This window comes from Sus scrofa, chromosome 12, assembly GCF_000003025.6.
Source record: "Sus scrofa isolate TJ Tabasco breed Duroc chromosome 12, Sscrofa11.1, whole genome shotgun sequence".
NCBI classification, from domain to species: Eukaryota; Metazoa; Chordata; class Mammalia; order Artiodactyla; family Suidae; genus Sus; species Sus scrofa.
Genome location: NC_010454.4, coordinates 33,196,947 through 33,215,627, shown reverse-complemented (window position 1 = coordinate 33,215,627; position 18,681 = coordinate 33,196,947). Strand labels below are relative to the sequence as shown.

Here is an 18,681-nt window from a genome sequence, read left to right as displayed (position 1 = left end):
TAATTAAAAGGCTAAGATTGTTAGACTGAATAAAAAAGCAAGACCCAACCATGTTCAGTCTAGAAGAGACACATTTTAAAAATAAAGACACGGAGAAATAGAAAATTAACAGTATAGGAAGCTAGATCATGCAAACCATAAAAAAATTAGTGTGACCATATTGCTACAGGACAAAGTAGTTTTTTTTTTTTTTTTTTTTTGTCTTTTGTCTTTTGTTGTTGTTGCTATCTCTTGGGCCGCTTCCGAGGCATATGGAGGTTCCCACGCTAGGGGTTGAATCGGAGCTGTAGCCACCGGCCTACGCCAGAGCCACAGCAACGCAAGATCCGAGCCGCGTCTGCAACCTACACCACAGCTCACGGCAACGCCGGATCGTTAACCCACTGAGCAAGGGCAGGGACTGAACCCGCAACCTCATGGTTCCTAGTCGGATTCGTTAACCACTGCGCCACGATGGGAACTCCCCACAAAGTAGATTTTAAGTGAAAGATTATTGTGAGAGATAAGGGGCGACTTTTAATAAGAAATATATCAAATCTGTGATGTGTGTGTACTTGTATTAATTTCCTAGGGTTGGAGTTCCCATCGCAGCTCAGTGGTTAATGAATCCAACTAGGAACCATGACGTTGCGGGTTCGATCCCTGGCCTTGCTCAGTGGGTTAAGGATCTGGCATTGCTGTGAGCTGTGGTATGGATTGCAGACTCGCCTCGGATCCCTCGTTACTGTGGCTGGGGTGTAGGCCAGGGGCTACAGCTCCGATTTGACCCCTAGCCTGGGAACCTCCATATGCTGAGGGAGCGGCCCAAGAAATGGCAAAAAGATAAAATAAATAAATAAATAAATAAATAAATAATTTCCTAGGGTTGCTATAACAAAGCACCACAAACAAGGAGACTTAAAACAGAAATTTATTCTCTCACAGTTCTAGAGGCTAAAAGTCTGAAATCAAGGTGTCAGAGGGCCATGCTTCCTCTGGGACCTGCAGGAAAATCTTTCTTGCTTTTTCCTTGCTGCATCCAGCGCTGCAGGGAAACGGGGAATCCTGGAAGAGAAGAGGGACAGCGTGATATAAACAGAACACACAAGACTCTTACATTTAGAAAGTGGGGGACCAGGGGGCACTCCGTTCCGTAGAACAGAGGCGCCTAGGCTTTAGCCCACATGATTTTTATTAAGGAAGGTGATGAGATTATTATTATTAAGGGGATTAAGAAAGGTGACAAGATTAGTGGGCAGAGAGAGGCATTGGCAATAACGAGATTCTCATCTTAGTAATAGCAAAGGGGGTAGCCTTAGGACATAGTGGAGCTGTTTATAGAATAACATGGTTAATGCATAAGTCCTTCACCTTGTCTTTGAAGGAGACTCTGTACTTAAAACTCTGAGTCCATAGATATTTGCCTTCTGCAGAGTTCTGCTGTTCCGTGGTCTCCAACATTTCCCAGCTTATAATGATTTTCCAGTGATCTTTGGTGTCCCTTGGCTTGCAGCTACAGCTCTGCCTTCGGTGTCATCTGTGTTTGTCTCCAGATGGCATTTTCCATCTTAATTGATTACAACAGCAAAACTATTTTCAAATAGGGTCATATTTACAGATACCAGGGGTTAGGACTTGAACATATATTTTGGGAGGATACAATTCAGGGCATAATAGTGCCTAATAACAAAGCTTATAATACTTGGGGAGGGGGCACAAATACAAAGTGAGAAGGAGACAAGCTGTTATCATATCGGAGATATTAACATCCTGTCAGTCTCAACCTATTTCAAAAGACAAACATCTTAGGTCGTAGAGCTGGCTCAAATAGAATTGTGTTAGAAATCAGTAACAGTAAGATACCCAGGAAAGTGTTAAATATTTGGAAATGAAGCCATCTCCTTATAAGTAATTACAAATAAATAACAAAGGAAATTAGAAAATATTTTGAGTGGGAGTTCCCGTCGTGGCACAGTGGTTAACAAACCCGACTAGGAACCATGAGGTTGAGGGTTCGATCCCTGGCTTTGCTCAGTGGGTTAAGGATCCAGCCTTGCCGTGAGCTGTGGTGTAGGTTGCAGACGCGTCTCGGATCCCGCGTTGCTGTGGCTCTGGCGGAGGCAGAGGCTACGGCTCCGATTCGACCCCTAGCCTGGGTGGGAATCTCCACATGCCTCGGGAGCAGCCCTAGAAAAGGCAAAAAAAAAAAAAAAAAAAAAAAAAAAAATATTTTGAGTGAAATGATAATGAAAACACATATATCAAAACTTGTGGATGGAGTTCCTGGGTGGTGCAGCAGGGTAAAGATCTGGCGTTGTCAGAGCTGTGGTGCAGATTCAGTCCCTGGCGCTGTAACTTCTGCAGGCCAAGGGAGATTGACAATCTAGATTTATAGTTGTAAACATTTATATTAGAAAAGAAAAAAGTTTAACAGCAGCGATCCAATGTGCCAACTTAACGAATTTGAAAAAGAGCAAATTAAACCAAAAGTAAATAGAAGGAAATAAGAGACATGAGAAGAAATCAATGAAAAAAAGAGCAGAGAAGCCAAAAGTTGGATTTTTGGAAAAAATTAATAAAATCCATAAAATCTATTAGATGGCTTAAGAAAAGAAGGGAAACCCAGATTACTTAGATCAGGAATGAGAGAGCGGTGATTACTACAGATTCTACTGACATTACCCCCGGGTGTGACCCTGCCTGCAGAGATTGAAGGCCGATATGCCAGAGCCCAGGACCAGGGAAGAGGAAGGATGGGGTTTTTTTAAATAAGAAAAGGCAGCGAATACTTTACTGTTCCCACAGTTATTTTTGAAAGACCTGTCTTGATGAGACAGCCTTGCTCGCGGGGGCGGTGGGACAACTTGGGTCTGGACGAGTTTTCGGAAGGAACGGATCAGATCCAGGCGCGTTTGTGCTGTAGTCAGTCCCCTGACTGCTGGGATCCCGGGTTCTCCACGCAACGTGTCAGTTTTCTCATCCGCAGAGGGGCCGTAAGATCCCCCCTGGTGGTCCAGAGTCTCGTCTGAAACCCTGAGCCCAGCGCCCCGTACCCACACTCCGCGGGAGCCACCGGGATTCGAACGTCGCCAGTCGGACCTCAGCGACCCCTGGACCCCGCCCGCCCCGGGACCCCATGGGGCCCGTTCCACCTCCGCGCTCAACCCCACCCTACCCCACGTGACTTCCTGAAAGGCCGGGGGACCGCCCCTCCTGCAGCTCAGTTTCGTTTCCTTGGAGGCATCGGGGCGATAGCGCAGCAGTCGCGGCAGTTCCCGCGCGTCACGTCGGGTCCCCTCACGGAGCGCCATGGCGGAACTGTGCCCCCTGGCCGAGGAGCTGTCATGCTCCATCTGCCTGGAGCCCTTCAAGGTGCCGGTCACCACGCCGTGCGGCCACAACTTCTGCGGGTTGTGCCTGGATGAGACGTGGGCCGTCCAGGGCCCGCCGTACCTGTGCCCGCAGTGTCGCACGGGCTACGAGACGCGGCCGCAGCTGCGCAAGAACACCGTTTTGTGCGCGGTGGTGGAGCAGTTCCTGCAGGCCGAGCAAGCCCGGCCCGCGGTCCTCGACAGCGATGGCTGGACGCCGCCCGCCCGCGCCGCCGCCTCCAGCCCGGCCGGCCAAGTGGCCTGTGACCACTGCCTACAGGCGACCGCCGTCAAGACTTGTCTCGTGTGCATGGCCTCCTTCTGCCAGGAACACCTGAGGCCGCACCTCGACAGCCCCGCCTTCCGGGACCACCCGCTGCAGCCGCCAGTCCGAGACCTGATGCGCCGCAAGTGCCCCCAGCACAACCGGCTTCGAGACTTCTTCTGCCCTGAGCACAGCGAGTGCATCTGCCACGTCTGCCTGGTGGAGCACAAGACCTGCTCGCCTGCACCCCTGAGCCAGGCCAGCACCGACCTGGAGGTAGGAGTGGTGGCCCAGGGCACAGAGGGGCAGCCTGGGGCTACTGGGTTGTGCAGAGGGCACCACAGTGGGCTACCTTGGATCACCCCGGGGCGAGGGAGGGGCCTTGCTGGGCCTGAGATGGGGCAGGGGCTTGGGGGTTTCAGGGTAGAAAGGGGCTGGGAGAAGGTACAAACTTCCTCTCATTCCGGGTTCACCTCCCCTATGCCCACCCCACTCACCCATTTTACAAAGGGAACCACTGAAGACTCATGCTTGCCTTAAGCCTAGCACTTGTCTGATGATGTTTAGAAGAGGGTTTTGAAGGTCAGATATAGTGCTGGAGGTTACCTCTGTTCTCTCAATAAATCCTGATAGCACCTGGGAGGTGGGTACCATGAGTTCCATTTTACAGCTGAGGAAGTGGAGGTTCAGAGAAGGTCATTTAGCCTGAGCTAACCCAAGTGGCCAAGGGGGAATTGAGCTGCCATCTGGGCTGCCTCCACAGTTGCCTTTTCTCCCCATGGACCAGCCTCAAAACCAAGTCCGCAACATTCAGAGTGTGAGACACTTCTGGAGGTTTGTTGGGGGTCATGTGCGAAAAAGCCTTTGGTGAGCCAGAGACTTCTAGTGACCAGGGAGGATCGTGTTGAGTGGAAGGGTGGGCAGCGTCCCAGGAATTCTTGGATATGATGCACAGGGAGAGCCAGACTCTTGCGCCATAGAGCCCTCTCTCCTGCCTGGCCACTTTTCAGTCCGGGATTGGTCTTCATTCCTAAAGCGAGGAGGTGGGGCCAGGTGGATTCTTAAGAGGGCTTTTGGATCTGTGATGCTTTCAGTGGTTTTGGGATCATAATTTCTCCCTGTGGACTCAAGGCAGAGGCTGAAAAGGTGTAGGCAAAGTTTTGTTATCTAAGCTCAAAAGTGAGGCCTGATTTCCTTTCTCTCATGAGGACTTGTTAAGGGGAGCAAGAAGGGCTGTCCTTATGCTGGCAAAGGAGATATAAGCCCTGTGGCACCAGGACCTGGGTGCAGGCCTTGCTCCCAACTGGCCACAGCCCACCCCTGGCCTGGTCTGCTTCTCCAGTCTGCCCTGGGTTCCTGTGGACTTTCTCCCTGAGTCCCAGGAACCAGGCCTCAGGCAGTGCCTGGCCGGTGACTTTGGAGGTACAGTCATCTCAGGTCTGGCCCACCCAGGTCTCCACCTGCTGCAGGGAAGACCCTGGCTGGTCTTTGGAGCCTGGAGCCCTGCTCTGCCCTGCTAGCGGTGGTTCAGGGCAAGTCCCTGTCGTTCTCTGAGCCTCAGTTTCTTCATCTGTAAAATGGGATTCCTAGCATTCCCTCCCCTGTTTTGGGTCGTCTTGAGCTGTGTGGGAAGTGCTTTGTAGGCAGGCCCTACGGGTCAGGCTGCTTAACATGGGCTGTGACCAGAGCTGGATGTTGAGACCTGGGTTTGGATTCTGGCTCTGCTTCCTAGCTGGGAACTCATAAAAGGGGCCAATAGCAATACCTATCTCAGAAGGCTACCGGGAGGATTGAATGAGGCGACCCATAAGCTGCGTTTTACAGTGAATGCTTTGTAGAGCTGCCGTTATCGTTTAAGCTGCTCAGAAATGCCCGGAAGAGAGTTTGCTGTGTGGACGGTGTCAGGCTGCCTGGATCCTCTTTGCCTCAGGGTGTGTGAGCCTGAGTTCTAGGGCAACCCGGCTCCTGTGGAGTGGCCTTCTAGGAAGTTCCGGTCATGGCTTAGCAGTAACGAATCCAGCTAGTATCCATGAGGACATGGGTTCGATCCCTGGCCTTACTCAGTGGGTTAAAGATCTGGCGTTGCCATGAGCTGTGGGGTAGGTCGCAGATGTGGCTCGGATCTGGCATTGCTGTGGCTGTGGTGCAGGCCAGCAGCTACAGCTCCAATTAGACCCCCAGCCTGAGAACTTCCGTATGCTCCTGGTGTGGCCCTAAAAAAAAAAAAAGAAGAGCCCTTCTAGAAGTTTTTGTCTAGGAGGCAGAAGGCAAGTAGGGGCAGAAAGGCCCTTCTCAGCCTGGTGTGGAGCCTCAGCTTCCTCAGCCTGCAGGGTCTGGAGCTGGAGTCTGTCACTGGATTATTTGTGTGCCCTACACGCTTGGCTTTTTAATCCTTGTCACAGGCCTTCCTCTGCCACCCGCCCCCTCCCCCCACCTCCACTACCTCCCAGTGTCCTAGCTGGCTGTGACCTTTAACCCTCTCCTTTTCCAGCCCTACTGCTGGTCCGTACTGGTGGTGGAGCCAAAGCCGGCCCAGCTTGGCTCAGTCACTGGTGCGGGGTGGACTCGGGCCTCTGGGTCCCACATCGAGGCATCAAATCCCCAGTTTGTGAAGGGATCCTCAGAACTTCGAAAAATCCCCTTCCCTTGATTCGGGCATTGTCGCTGCTATCAACATCTTGGCGGCTTTCTTTTTGTCTATAGCCGTCTACCATCAGGGGACTGTTGTATACAGTTGATTAATGGTGGGCAAAATCTTTCAGAATAATAAGTTCAGGGTCTTGCTAACAGTGGGTCTTGGAGGTGAAACCGTTGGTAGCTCCCAGGTGTCCTGAGGTCTCTTCCAACTCCAAGACCAGTGAGACCAGATCTTCCTGGGCCTGACCTTTTTTTTTTAACGGCCACACCTGTGGTTTATGGAAGTTCCCAGGTATGGGTGGAAGCGGAGCTGCAGCTGCTGGCCTACGCCACAGCCATAGCCACACAGGATCCCAGCCATGTCTGCGACCTATACCACAGCTCATGGCAACACCGGATCCTTAACCCACTGAGCAAGGCCAGGGATCGAACCTGTGTCCTCTTGAATACCAGTGGGGTTCATTACCACGGCGCCACCATGGGAACTCCTGGGCCTGACCTTCTGCCTTTGGCCAATAGTTTATCTTGGCCACTGTTAGAGGCCAGGTCAAAGCACACTGTTACAGAGGTCACATCTGAAATGTCATCAGTGACTTGGGCTTTTGGGTTGAATTAGGTTGGCCTTGGTCTCTTCCAGCTGTTACATGTGACTGTCACTGGGTTGTTCAAGAGTCAAGGTCAGGTTCAGCCCTGCAGAGCTCTGGTGGAGTGGGAAAGGCCATGAAATGGAAGAGAGGGCCAGAGTATTGTTGAGCCAGCCTGTTAGGGAACATATATTTTTTTCCCTAGAAATTTCCCGTGTGCTTAGTTTGGACATGAGTCTGTAATTGTAACACCCATGAATCGCGATGTGACCTGGGGCAAGCCACTTAAATACTCTGTGCTTCAGTGATCATCTATAAAGGATGGATAACCCTTACCTCCTCGTGTTGTTTTTAGCTTTACATAGTTAATATGTGGAAAACCGAGAACAATGCCTGGCTTGGAGTAAGTACATGATAAACATTAGCTGCCATTATTGTGGTGGTGATTTTCCTACTCAGTTCTATGCCCCAACATTTTGCCTGAGAAGGGTGAAATTCAGATACTGATTATGGAAATTTATGGAAATACTAAGAGGCTTCAGATAGTATTAACTTCCATCTTGCATAATCTACCTTTGTATCTGAAGGTGGCTAGGGGCTTAGCAGCGATGCTGAATCCCCTTAATTCAGTTTCAGGGATTGAGCTGTTGGTGAGCCGGTCTTCTGCCGCTTCATCCTTATTCCTATGGTGTAGCCCTCCCTGCCTGTGGCCCTTACAAGTGAGCTTTGGACTCTGATTTGTGTCTCCCTGCCTCTCTGAGGCTGACATCGGAACGAGCAGGTGGTTCTGGGAGAACAACCCCCGAGGCCAGGCTTATCTCTGGGTTTCCTTCTCTTGGATTTTTTTTTTTTTGTCTTTTTAGGGCCGCACCCACGGCATATGGAGGTTCCCAGGCTAGGGGTCGAATCGGAGCTCTAGCCTCTGGCCTAGACCACAGCCATAGCAACGCACGATCCAAGCCACGTCTGCGACCTACACCATAGCTCACGGCAACACCAGATCCTTAACCCACTGAGTGAGGCCAGGTATTGAACCCGCAACCTCATGGTTCCTAGTCCGATGCGTTTTCACTGAGCCCCAGTGGGAACTCCTTCTTGGATCTTATCACATAATCCTTCCCTGCTTTGTTAGCTCCTCACTGGTTTTTAGTAGGACCCCCTCCCCCCATATTGTGTCTGCCTTTCTGGCTGTTTGCAGTGGGAGGGTTGGTTTGAACACCCTCCTCTGCCCCTCACTGAAGCAGCTGTCCCAGCTCATTCTGTCTCTGTGAGCTTGGGCACCTTGCTGTCTTCTTTCCTCAGTTTCATCATCTGCGGAGAAGCCCAGAATAACCCAAGCTGAGATTTACTAAGGACATTTGTCCTTGTAGATCTAGGTGCTGTGCTACGGCCTCAGATAATCCCCCTACTAGCCCTGCAGGGTGGAAACAGTTGCATCTGTTTCATGGCCAAGGACATAGGTGGGAGGCAGCTGGATAGCTGGGAGTCTAGACTGTCTGGCTCCAAATCCTATGCTTGTAACTTCTTTATTGTCCTGGCCCCCAGAAAGGATGAAGGGAGGGGGGTAAATATGAGAATGTTCCCCCCCTCCAAAAAAAAGCTACAACAGTCAAGACGTGGAAACATCTGTGGGGTAGACTCGGGGTGGTCCCTGGCGTCCAGTGCTGGTGGCGTCTGGGACGAGGTGTTTTCTCACCTGGTTTGTTTCCTCCATAGAACAAGCTGAGGCATAAACTGACTATCATGTACAGTCAGATCAACGGTGCATCGAGAGCGCTGGAGGACGTGAGAGCTAAACAGCAGGATGTGCGGGTGAGTGACGAGGCTTCCCACCAACAGCCTGGCTCTGCAGCCTCCCTCCTCCTCCAGGCAGGACAGGCTCAGCCCTGACTGCCCCATGGCTCATGTTGGGTTCACTCACAGTGTCAGACGTAAACATCAGCCTTTGAAAACATGCAAAAAGCTATGTGCTCAGAGAGATCCTTGACAGACCCAAAACCTTCCTACAGCCCAGCTTTGGGTGGAGGGAATCATTAAAAATTAGGGTTAGGCATTCCTCTTGTGGCTCCAAGGGTTAAGGACCCGATGTAGTCTCCATGAGGATGTGGGTTCCATCCCTGGCCTTGCTCAATAGGTTAAGCATCCCTCGTTGGCAGTGTAGGTCAAAAATGCGGCTTGGGGAGTTCCCGTAGTGGCTCAGTGGTTAATGAATCCAACCAGGAACCATGAGGTTGCGGGTTCGATCCCTGGCCTTGCTCAGTGGGTTAAGGATCCGGCGTTGCCGTGAGCTGTGGTGTAGGTCGCAGACTCGGCTCGGATCCTGCGTTGTTGTGGCTCTGGCGTAGGCTGGTGGCTACAGCTCCGATTCGACCCCTAGCCTGGGAACCTCCATGTGCCGTGGGAGCGGCCCAAGAAATGCCAAAAAGACAAAAAAAAAAAAGAAAAAGAAAAAGAAAAAAAGAAAATGCAGCTTGGATCTGGCATTGCTGTGGCTGTGGTGTAGGCTGGCAACTGCAGCTCTGTTTTGACTCCTGGCCTGGGAATTTCCACATGCTGTGGGTGTGGCTATAAAATTAAAAAAAGAAAAAAGAAAAAAAAGTAGAGTGAAAACAGTAATATAAAAAGTGGTAATGAGTTAAGTGGGAGAAAGACAGGAAGGAAAAGTTGCATCTGTTTATTTTTTAAAGTGTATTCATTTTCTAGGGCTACTGAAACAACTTAGCACAAACTTGGCTTATGACAACGGAAGTGTGGTCTCTCACAGTTTTGGAGGCCAGACCTCCTAAGTGTCAACAGGGTCATACTCCTTCCAAAAGTTCTGGGGAAGAGTCCTTCCTTGCCTCTTGCAGCTTCTGATGGTTTAGGCGTTCCTTAGCCTGTGGCCGCATCACTCCAATCTCTGTCCTCATCTTCATATGTCCTCCTCCCGCCATGTCTTCTCTCCTTTTATTTCTTTTTTTTTGTTTGTTTGCTTTTTAGGGCCACATCCACAGCACGTGGAGGTTCCCAGGTGAGGAGTCCAATTGGAGCTACAGCTGCCGACCTACGCCAGAGCCACAGCAACATCAGATCCGAGCCTCGTCTACAACCTACACCACAGCTCACGGCAATGCCGGATCCTTAACCCACTGAGCAAGGCTAGGGATCGAACCCACAACCTCATGGTTCCTAGTCGGATTCGTTTCTGCTGTGCCATGACAGGACCTCCCATCTCCTTTTATTTCTAATAAGGATACCGGCCATTGGATTTAGGGTCCACCCTGGTAATCTAGGTGATTTCATCTGGGGATTCCTACTTTAATTGCATCTGCAAAGACTCCTTTTCTAGGTAAGGTCCCATTTACAGGTTCTGGAAAGTGGATGTATCTTTGGGGGCCACCATTCAACCCATTACAGGAAGTAGAGGAAAAAAGACCAGAAGGAAATAACGGTAAAGGAGGAGTAGTGCAAAGGTTGGAGTGGTGGGAATAGGGATGTTTTTTCCCCTCTAGTTTTCATAATTTTTGTAAAGTTATAATGTTCTTATATTGAAAGGAGAGTTGATTTTTAAGCAGCTCATTCTGAAGCTGCAGCATCCAGTTCTATTGCGGCAGCTGTGGTTCCATTAGATGACATCTGGGCTAGACTACTAGCCTCTGATACTTTGGTCATATCAGCAAATCTCCGAGCCTTAGTTTTCCCATCTACATGAAGGAATCACAACCTCTGTCCAAAGGTGACTCTGTGGGGAGTTCCCATTGCAGTGCAGCGGAAACAAACCTGACTTGTATCCATGAGGATGTGGGTTCGATCCCTGGCCTTGCTCAGTGGGTCAGGGATCCAGCGTTGGCATGAGCTGTGGTGTAGGTTGCAGACGTAGCTCAGATCCCGTGTTGCTGTGGCTGTGATGTAGGCTGGCAGCTGCAGCTCCAATTCGACCCCCAGCCTGGGAAGTTCCATATGCTACAGGTGCGACCTTAAAACAAACAAACAAACAAGCAAAAAACCAAAAAAAAGCCCTAAAACAAAGATGACTATGTGGCTTAAATGAAAGGATGCACATGAAAGTAGTTATCAGTTGGGGGGGGTGCAGGCTAAACTGCTGTAACAAAGATACTCCCCAAATTCAGAGACTTAAGTTGGATAGATGTTTATTTTGCTCACTGTGACCATTCAAGGCCAGACCAGAACAACTCAGGCTAGAGGGGTAGCTCTGCTCCGTGTGATCTTTCAGGTTCCGGATCTTTCCTTCTTATTGTCCTTCCTCATCTCTTTGGTTGCAGCCGAATCACCATTACATGTTTTTTTTTTTTTTTTTTTTTTTTTTTTCCCTAGCCTGTGAGCCTTGTCACAGGCTAGAAAGAAGGAAGGACGCTAGGAAGAAGAATGTTGCATCTTATTATCACTTTTGCTTCTGTTTCATTCGCAACAGCTTAGTCACATGACCAAGCCCAGCTGCAGGGGAGGCTGGGAAATGTAGTCTGTGGTGGGGCAGCCTCACGCCCATCTGAACCCCAGGGGCTGTTCTCTTACGGAAAAGAGGAGAAGGAGGATGAATCCTCAGGGGCATTGGTAGGCACACTGGAAGTGGCAAAGTGTTGGATAAAGAAATAATTAAATTCCAACCTCTCTGCCCCTCTTGTGTGTGTTTCTGTTTGTGATGTTTCATTCTGAGCTGCCGAGTTACTCAATGTGTAAAGTGAAACGGCAGCTTCTAGAGCAGTGCTGTCCAGTAGAAATAGAAAGTGAGCCATATATAACTTTAATTTGAAAAGCACATGAAATTAATTTTAATAACATATTTTCCTTAACTCAGCATGCCCCAGATATTTTAATCAATAAAGTGTTGAGATAGTTCATATTCCTTTCTTTTGTACCAAGTCTTTGAAAACCAATGTGTGTTTTACACTTAGAGCACAGCTTGATTTGCACTAGCCATGTTTCAAGTGATTTGTAGCTAGAGGTAACAAGTGGCTATAGCATTGGATAGTGAAGTTCTAGAGGAAATTTTCTGAAGCAGCTTCATACCCTTAAAACTGCCCATGTACTGCTTCCCAGCTTGAGGCATAAAATATCACCGGAGTTCCCGTCGTGGCTTGTGGTTAACGAATCCAACTAGGACCCATGAGGTTGCGGGTTTGATCCCTGGCCTCTCTCAGTGGGTGAAGGATCCGGCATTGCTATGAGCTGTGGTGTAGGTTGCAGACACGGCTCGGATCTGGCGTTGCTGTGGCTCTGGTGTAGGCTGGCAGCTACAGCTCCGATTCGACCCCTAACCTGGGAACCTCCATGTGCATATTTTCTGAAAAAAAAAAATCACCAAGGAAGATAAAACCTCCACTTTGCTTCTCCCTGTTTATATCCCCTTCCAGTCTTCCAGAAGCAACTACTATCCTGAATTTATTGATTTATTGATCCATTCCCATGTGTTCCTCTCTGCTTTTATTACATAGTTTTCCTTTAGCAATAAATGATATCATTCTGTTTGTTTCTTTTCTTTTCTTTTTTTTTTGTCTTTTTGCCATTTCTTGGGCTGCTCCCACGGCATATGGAGGTTCCCAGGCTAGGGGTCCAATCAGAGCTGTAGCCACCGGCCTACGCCAGAGCCACAGCAACTCGGGATCCGAGCCGTGTCTGCAACCTACACCACAGCTCACGGCAACGCCGGATCGTTAACCCACTGAGCAAGGGCAGGGACCAAACCCGCAACCTCATGGTTCCTGGTCGGATTCGTTAACCACTGTGCCACGATGGGAACTCCCATTCTGTTTGTTTCTAAGCTTTGTATAAAGGCATCATACGGGCTGTCTTCTTCTACAAGTTGTTTCGCCCTCATTAGTGTTTAATATTTCATCCTGTGAATAATTTTCAGGCTTCCACTGAAAACATTCAGGTCGTTTCTAGGGTTTTGCTAATTCAGACAGTGCTGCTTCGAGCAGTCTTGTTCGTCTCAGGGGCAGAGGTCTGAGATTTTTTTTTCTCGAGTCTGTTCTTTGGTTTGAGTTGGGATCTTAGGGGATAAGCCCCTTCAAATCTACCGGATATTGCCAGATTGCTTTCCAGAGTGGTTGTGCCCATTGTACTCCCACCAAGGACAGGTAGAGTTCCTGGTGCTCCATGTCTCACCAGCCCCTGGTCTTGCGGGTTAGCTTTTTTGCCCATCTAATGGGTTCCCTCTTGTTCTGGCGTCTCAGGAGGTGCGCACAGGAAGATGGACCAGCTTAGACAAGAATACATGGAAATGAAGGCTCACATTGATGCTTATGAGGCCAACTCGACTCGAAAAATAAAAGAAGAGGAGAAGAGGGTCAACAGCAAGTTTGACCACATTTACCAGGTCCTCCTCAAGAAGAAGAGTGAGATCCAGACCCTGAAGGAGGAGGTGGAACTTGCCCTGACTAAGGGGGACGAGTTTGAGTTTCTGGAGGTGGGTTGTAGGCGGACCTTGTTGAACCCTCTTTCTGCTTGGCGTGATGGTGTGGACTAGGCGGTGTGGCGGGAGACCCTCCAGGACTTGGGGCTGTGGGAGGTCACGGGAAACATCCCTGGGATACATACTGTATTAGTTTTCAACATTTCTTTTTTTTCGTCTTTTGTCTTTTTAGGGCCGCACCCACAGCATAGGGAGGTTCCCAGGCTAGGGGTCGAATCGGAGCTGTAGCCCCCAGCCTACACCAGAGCCACAGCACTGTGGGATCTGAGCCGCGTCTGCGACCTACACCACAGCTCACGGCAACACTGGATCCTTAACCCCCGGAGCAAGGCCAGGGATCGAACCCGCAACCTCATGGTTCCTAGTCAGATTTGTTAACCACTGAGCTACGACAGGAACTCCAGTTTTCAACATTTCATGACAACTTCCCACACATTGAGTGGCTCAGAAGAACGTCTGTCTGTTACCTCACACTTTCCATGGCTCAGGGTCATGGCTTAGGTCTCACCAGGCTACATTCTTTATGGAGCTCAGGGTTGTCTTCCAAGCTCACAAGCTTGTTGGCAGAATCCAGTCTCTTGTGGTGCAGGACCAGGGTCCCTGTGTCCCTGCTGGCAGTCAGCCAGGTCCCCTTAAAGTTCCTATAGACTGCCTTGATTCCTTGCCCCATGACCCTCTCTCAGCTTGGCAGCTTACTTCAAAACCAGCAGAAAGGAGTTCCCTGGTGGCTCAGTGGGTTAAGGACCTGGCATTGTCACTACTGTGGCTCGGGTTGCTGCTGCTGTGTGGGTTTAACCCCTGGCCTGGGAACTTCCAACTACTAGGGGCACTGCCAAAAAAAAAAGAATTTCTCCCTCCAGCCCAGTCCCTCTTTTAAGGACTTTTACCTGATTAAGCGAGGCCCACCCAGGAGAATCATCTTTCTGATTAACTCAAAGATTCAGGATCTTAGTAATATCTGTAGCTTTTTCTTTTTTTTTTTTTTCTTTCTTTTTTTTTTTTTTTTTTTTTTTTTTGCCTTTAGAGCTGCCCAGGCTAGGGGTCAAATTGGAGCTGCAGCTGCTGGCCTATGGCCACAGTCACAGCAACACGGGATCCAAGCTGCGTCTGTGACTTAACACCACAGCTCATGGCAACACCGGATCCATAACCCACTGAGCGAGACCAAGGATCGAACTTTTTTTTTTATTATTATTATTACTCAGTGAATTTATTACATTTGTAGTTGTACAATGAATATCACATCCAATTTTATAGGATTTCAGGATCGAACTCAAAGTGGTACTTTAACCTCCAGCGACTTCTGGCTCTAATTTGAGAGACCGATGGGACTTAGAACCTGTGGCAAAGGGAAACTCCTCTGGGGCTCTCATATGAAGCCTGAGTCCTGGCCCCAGCTTCCCCAAAGTGGCCTGGACTAACCCCCTGGCTTGTTGCAGAAAGCAGCAAAACTACAAGGAATCACCACGAAGCCTGTCTACGTCCCCAAGGTGGAGCTGAACCATGAGCTGATAAAGGGCGTCTGTCAGGGCACCTCCGACCTCAAAAATGAGCTGAAGCGGTACCTCAGACAGTCCCAGGACAAGAAGCCCGAGGAGCCCACTGCCCCAGGTAGCCATCGGCAACCTCCCGGGCTCTCTCCCAGCACCCCAGAAATGGGGAGGGGTCCCTTTGGCGTCTTGGGGTGGGAGAGAGGCTCTTGATCTGAAGAACTGGGGCTTGAGTTTCAGGGGTTACAGGACAGTTGTCCTCCATCTAGGAGAGTCCTCCATCTAGGGAGTCTTGGCCTCATCCTGAGATTGTAGCCATCCTTCCTAAAACCTTTTTGGAGGCTGGATGTTGTGATGGGACTTTCTAGATGGGCTCTTTCTGTCTGAGTCATGTAACGGAACCAAACTTGGGTCTGCTTACCCGAGTGCGTTCAGGCCAAGTGACGAACACGGGGTCGTGATGATGGAAAGTGCGGTGTGTGTTGCAAGATACCAAACACGGAGTCTGGCTAGACTGGTAGCTAGTGCTTAAAAGGCCCCCCACTCCCCAAAGGCTTTCAGGGAAAGGTTTTTAAGAACAAAGTGAGGGAGTGGGGTTGTGGGCTGTGTGATTAGCTCGTGGACATCGTTTTGATTGGTGGGTGGTGAGATAAACATCAACCTTTTGGTTCCTGCCTGTCTGGGGTTTACGTGTTTGTGGGCAGCACACAGTTAACTTCCTCCTTCCAGTGGGGGTTTCAGTATCTGCAAAACAGCTCAAGGATCAGGCTCAGATTATTGTCTGTAGCCCTTGAGGAGGAGCTAAATGTCCTTGACTTTGTTTAATGACTAAACTCTTTTTTTTTTTTTTGGTCTATTTTGTCTTTTTTTTTTAGGGCCACACCCACGGCATATGGAGATTCCCAGTCTAGGGGTCCAATCAGAGCTACAGCTGCCAGCCTACACCACAGCCACAGCAATGCGGGTTCTGAGCTGCATCTGCAACCTACACCACAGCTCACAGCAACGCCAGATCCTTAACCCACTGAGTGAGGCAGGGATCGAACCTGCAACCTTATGGTTCCTCGTCGGATTCGTTTCCGCTGTGCCACGACAGGAACTCCTAAACTCTTATTGTTTTGTCTTGCTTGACTGTTTGCCTTTCTTTCTGCATTGTCTCACTTCTATGATTAAATTTACTCTTTGAGGGAAGGCCTAGGAGGTTAAAGGTTTTCTACAGAAGAGAGACCGGTGGAGAGTGCCTGTTTGGGTGGGGAGAAGGGTCTCTTTTGGGAAGAAGGACCCCATGGGGTCCTGCTCCATTACAGTCTGAGGTTGGCTCAGATGGGTTTTGAATGGATTCTGGGTTGTGGGGTGATTTGGTAGGGAAATGGCTAATTTGGGGGTCAGAGAAACATGGAATTCTTCCCCTACTCTTCCGCTTATATCCACCCATTATCAGATTTGGCTTCTAAAATATATCCTGATGGAAGTTCCCATTGTGGCTCAGTGGAAATGAATCCGACTAGTATCCACGAAGATGCAAGTTCAATCCCCGGCCTCACTCAGTCGGTTAAGGATCTGGTGTTGCTGTGAGCTGTGATTAGGTCGCAGACTGACCGGATCTGTGTAGGCCAGCAGCTACACCTCGGATTTGACCCCTAGCCTGGGAACATCCATACACTGCAGGTGCAGCCCTTAAAAAGCAAAAATAAAATAAAGCCCCAGTCCACACTGGCCTGCTGTCCATTGCAGCACCTGCGGTAGCTTCTTAACGAGCCCCTTCTGCGTCCACCCCTGTTGCAGGTGGAGAGAGCTTTTCAGGATACAAATCTGATCTCTCAGGACCTTCTCCTCTACCTCCTCTTCAGAGAACTTCCATTGCTTTTAGATTATGGACCCGACTCCTTGACCCCAGCTTTCAAGCCCCTGCCTGGTCAGGCCCTGTCTATCTGTCCAGCCCCGAAGTACCTCCTCTTCCCATACATCCCTCTGCACTCAGTTCCTCAGATATGTTAAGCTCCCTGCCACAGGGCCTTTGTACGTGCTCCTCCTCCGCCTTGAGGCTCAGTCAGACTCCACTATCTTCACCAAGTGACTCCTCTCAGCCTTTAGAGATCAGCTGAAACATTACACTTAGCAAACTTCCTGTTGCCACTCTTGCGCTTTAGACTAGGTCCCAGGTTCCTTATCATACCCTGGGGCCCTTGGCACCCCTGGCATTTTTTTTTTGTCTTTTTTTTTTTTTTTTTTTTTTTTTGTCTTTTTTGGGCCACATCCATGGCATATGGAGGTTCCCAGGCTAGGGGTCTAATCGGAGCTGTAGCTGCCGGCCTACGCCAGAGCCACAGCAATGCGGGATCCGAGCCGCATCTTCGACTTATACCACAGCTCACAGCAACGCCGGATCTTTAACCCACTGAGTGAGGCCAGGGATTGAACCCGCAATCTCATGGTTCCTAGTAGATTCACTTCTGCTGCACCATAACGGGAACTCCCTGGCATTTTACTCTTGCCTGCCATTCCTGTCCCCTGCCAGATCGCGATCAGTGAGGGCAGGGGCTGGGTCTGTTTTCAAGCAACACTCCCTGGCGTCTGGCACAGAGCCTGGCACATGGTGGATCTTTGCTGTATAATCCAGAGGATGGGCCTGAGTCTTAGCCTGGACAGCTGGGTGGCTCTGCAGAAGGCATGACGCAGCCATGATGGAGGGGAAAGCTGTTGGTGAAGTAGCTGTGGTGTTTGCTTTAATGAGACATCAGCGATCACTGGTCTGGGGGAGGAGGGTTGAGAGAGACCAGGGGGCGGGAAAGGAACTTCTAATTACTGCCACTCACCAGGCATCTTTTTTGTTTGTTTGTTTGTTTTGGTTTTTTCTAGGGCCGCACCCACGGCATAGGGAGGTTCCCAGGCTAGGGGTCTAATTGGAGCTGTAGCCGCCAGCCTACACCACATCCACAGCAACGCGGGATCCGAGCCACATCTGTGATCTACACCACAGCTCACGGCAACGTTGATCCTTAACCCACTGAGTGAGACCAGGGGTCGAACCCGCAACCTTATGGCTCCTAGTCGGTTTGGTTAACCACTGAGCCACGATGGGAATGCCACTCACCAGGCATCTTGATCTCACTGCTAAGAGATTGTCTTACGTTGGAAGAAACCAAAGCTCCCAGAGGGTTCAGAGGTCACGGTCTGGGTGTTGGTGGGGAAAAGACTCCACCTTGGCTACATGTCAAGGCAGAGAAAAGAAGGAACACACCAGATTTGTCTGTTACCTTGTTTCTAGCGCTTGTAACTGAGTGGATGGGGAAGGCCAGCAGGGAGTATCTTTGTAAACCTCTCCCCTCCCACCCATGGCGAGGCGGTCCCTAGGCTTGGAGTGGAAGAGCCGTAAAAAATAACCCCTTCTTCTTTGGCACAGGGGACCCTGGAGGGTACAGCCTGCCGTCCATGCCGAAGCCTGCACGACCTGGGAAGAAGGTTCTGAGTAAGTAACCCCATAGCTGTTCCTATGGCAGCAGCATGGCTGTGGCTGGTGGTGCTCAGGCTGAGGCAGTGGTGGGTATCCGGCTCCTTGCAGGTGGGCACAGCCCATCCCGGGCACCGAGATGCAAGGGCCGCCCAGCCCCACTGAGGAGAGCTTGCAGGGCTGTTGCAGGAGTGCCCCTGGGGCACATGGGCTGACGGGCTATCAGCACTGGATTTTTTTTTGAGGGGGGTTTGGTCTTTTTAGGGCCACACCCACAGCATATGGTGGTTCCCAGTCTAGGGGTCCAATCAGAGCTGCAGTTGTCTATGGCAACAGCCACAGCAACGCAGGATCCGAGCCGAGTCTGCAACCTACCCCACAGCTCACGGCAACGCCAGCTCCTTAACCCACTGAGTGAGGCCAGGGATTGAACCTGCATTCTCATGGGTACTCCTTGGGCTCATTACCGCTGAGCCACAATGGGAACTCTAG

At 50.1% G+C, this 18,681-nt stretch overlaps 1 protein-coding gene and 1 long non-coding RNA gene across 3 annotated transcripts in view; one reads left to right on the top strand and one right to left on the bottom strand.

Moving 5' to 3' along the window:
* Nucleotides 893-3,136, bottom strand: LOC110256032. 2 transcript variants are annotated; one of them, XR_002337192.1, is made up of 3 exons: nucleotides 2,800-3,136; nucleotides 1,351-1,546; nucleotides 893-1,044 (listed from the first exon to the last, which is right to left on the bottom strand). It is a non-coding gene; the product is annotated as an uncharacterized LOC110256032 (long non-coding RNA). The 2 variants fall into 2 exon arrangements; XR_002337191.1 differs by having other exon boundaries at nucleotides 1,351-3,135.
* The window catches only part of TRIM25 (tripartite motif containing 25), a 28,402-nt gene continuing 12,908 nt past the window's right edge, over nucleotides 3,188-18,681 (top strand). The window contains exons 1-5 of the mRNA XM_005656971.3: nucleotides 3,188-3,891; nucleotides 8,553-8,652; nucleotides 13,013-13,242; nucleotides 14,688-14,859; nucleotides 18,142-18,207. Coding sequence (XP_005657028.3) covers nucleotides 3,289-3,891; nucleotides 8,553-8,652; nucleotides 13,013-13,242; nucleotides 14,688-14,859; nucleotides 18,142-18,207 — 1,171 coding nt within the window. The 5' untranslated portion in view covers nucleotides 3,188-3,288. The remainder of the gene's footprint in view (nucleotides 3,892-8,552; nucleotides 8,653-13,012; nucleotides 13,243-14,687; nucleotides 14,860-18,141; nucleotides 18,208-18,681) is intronic.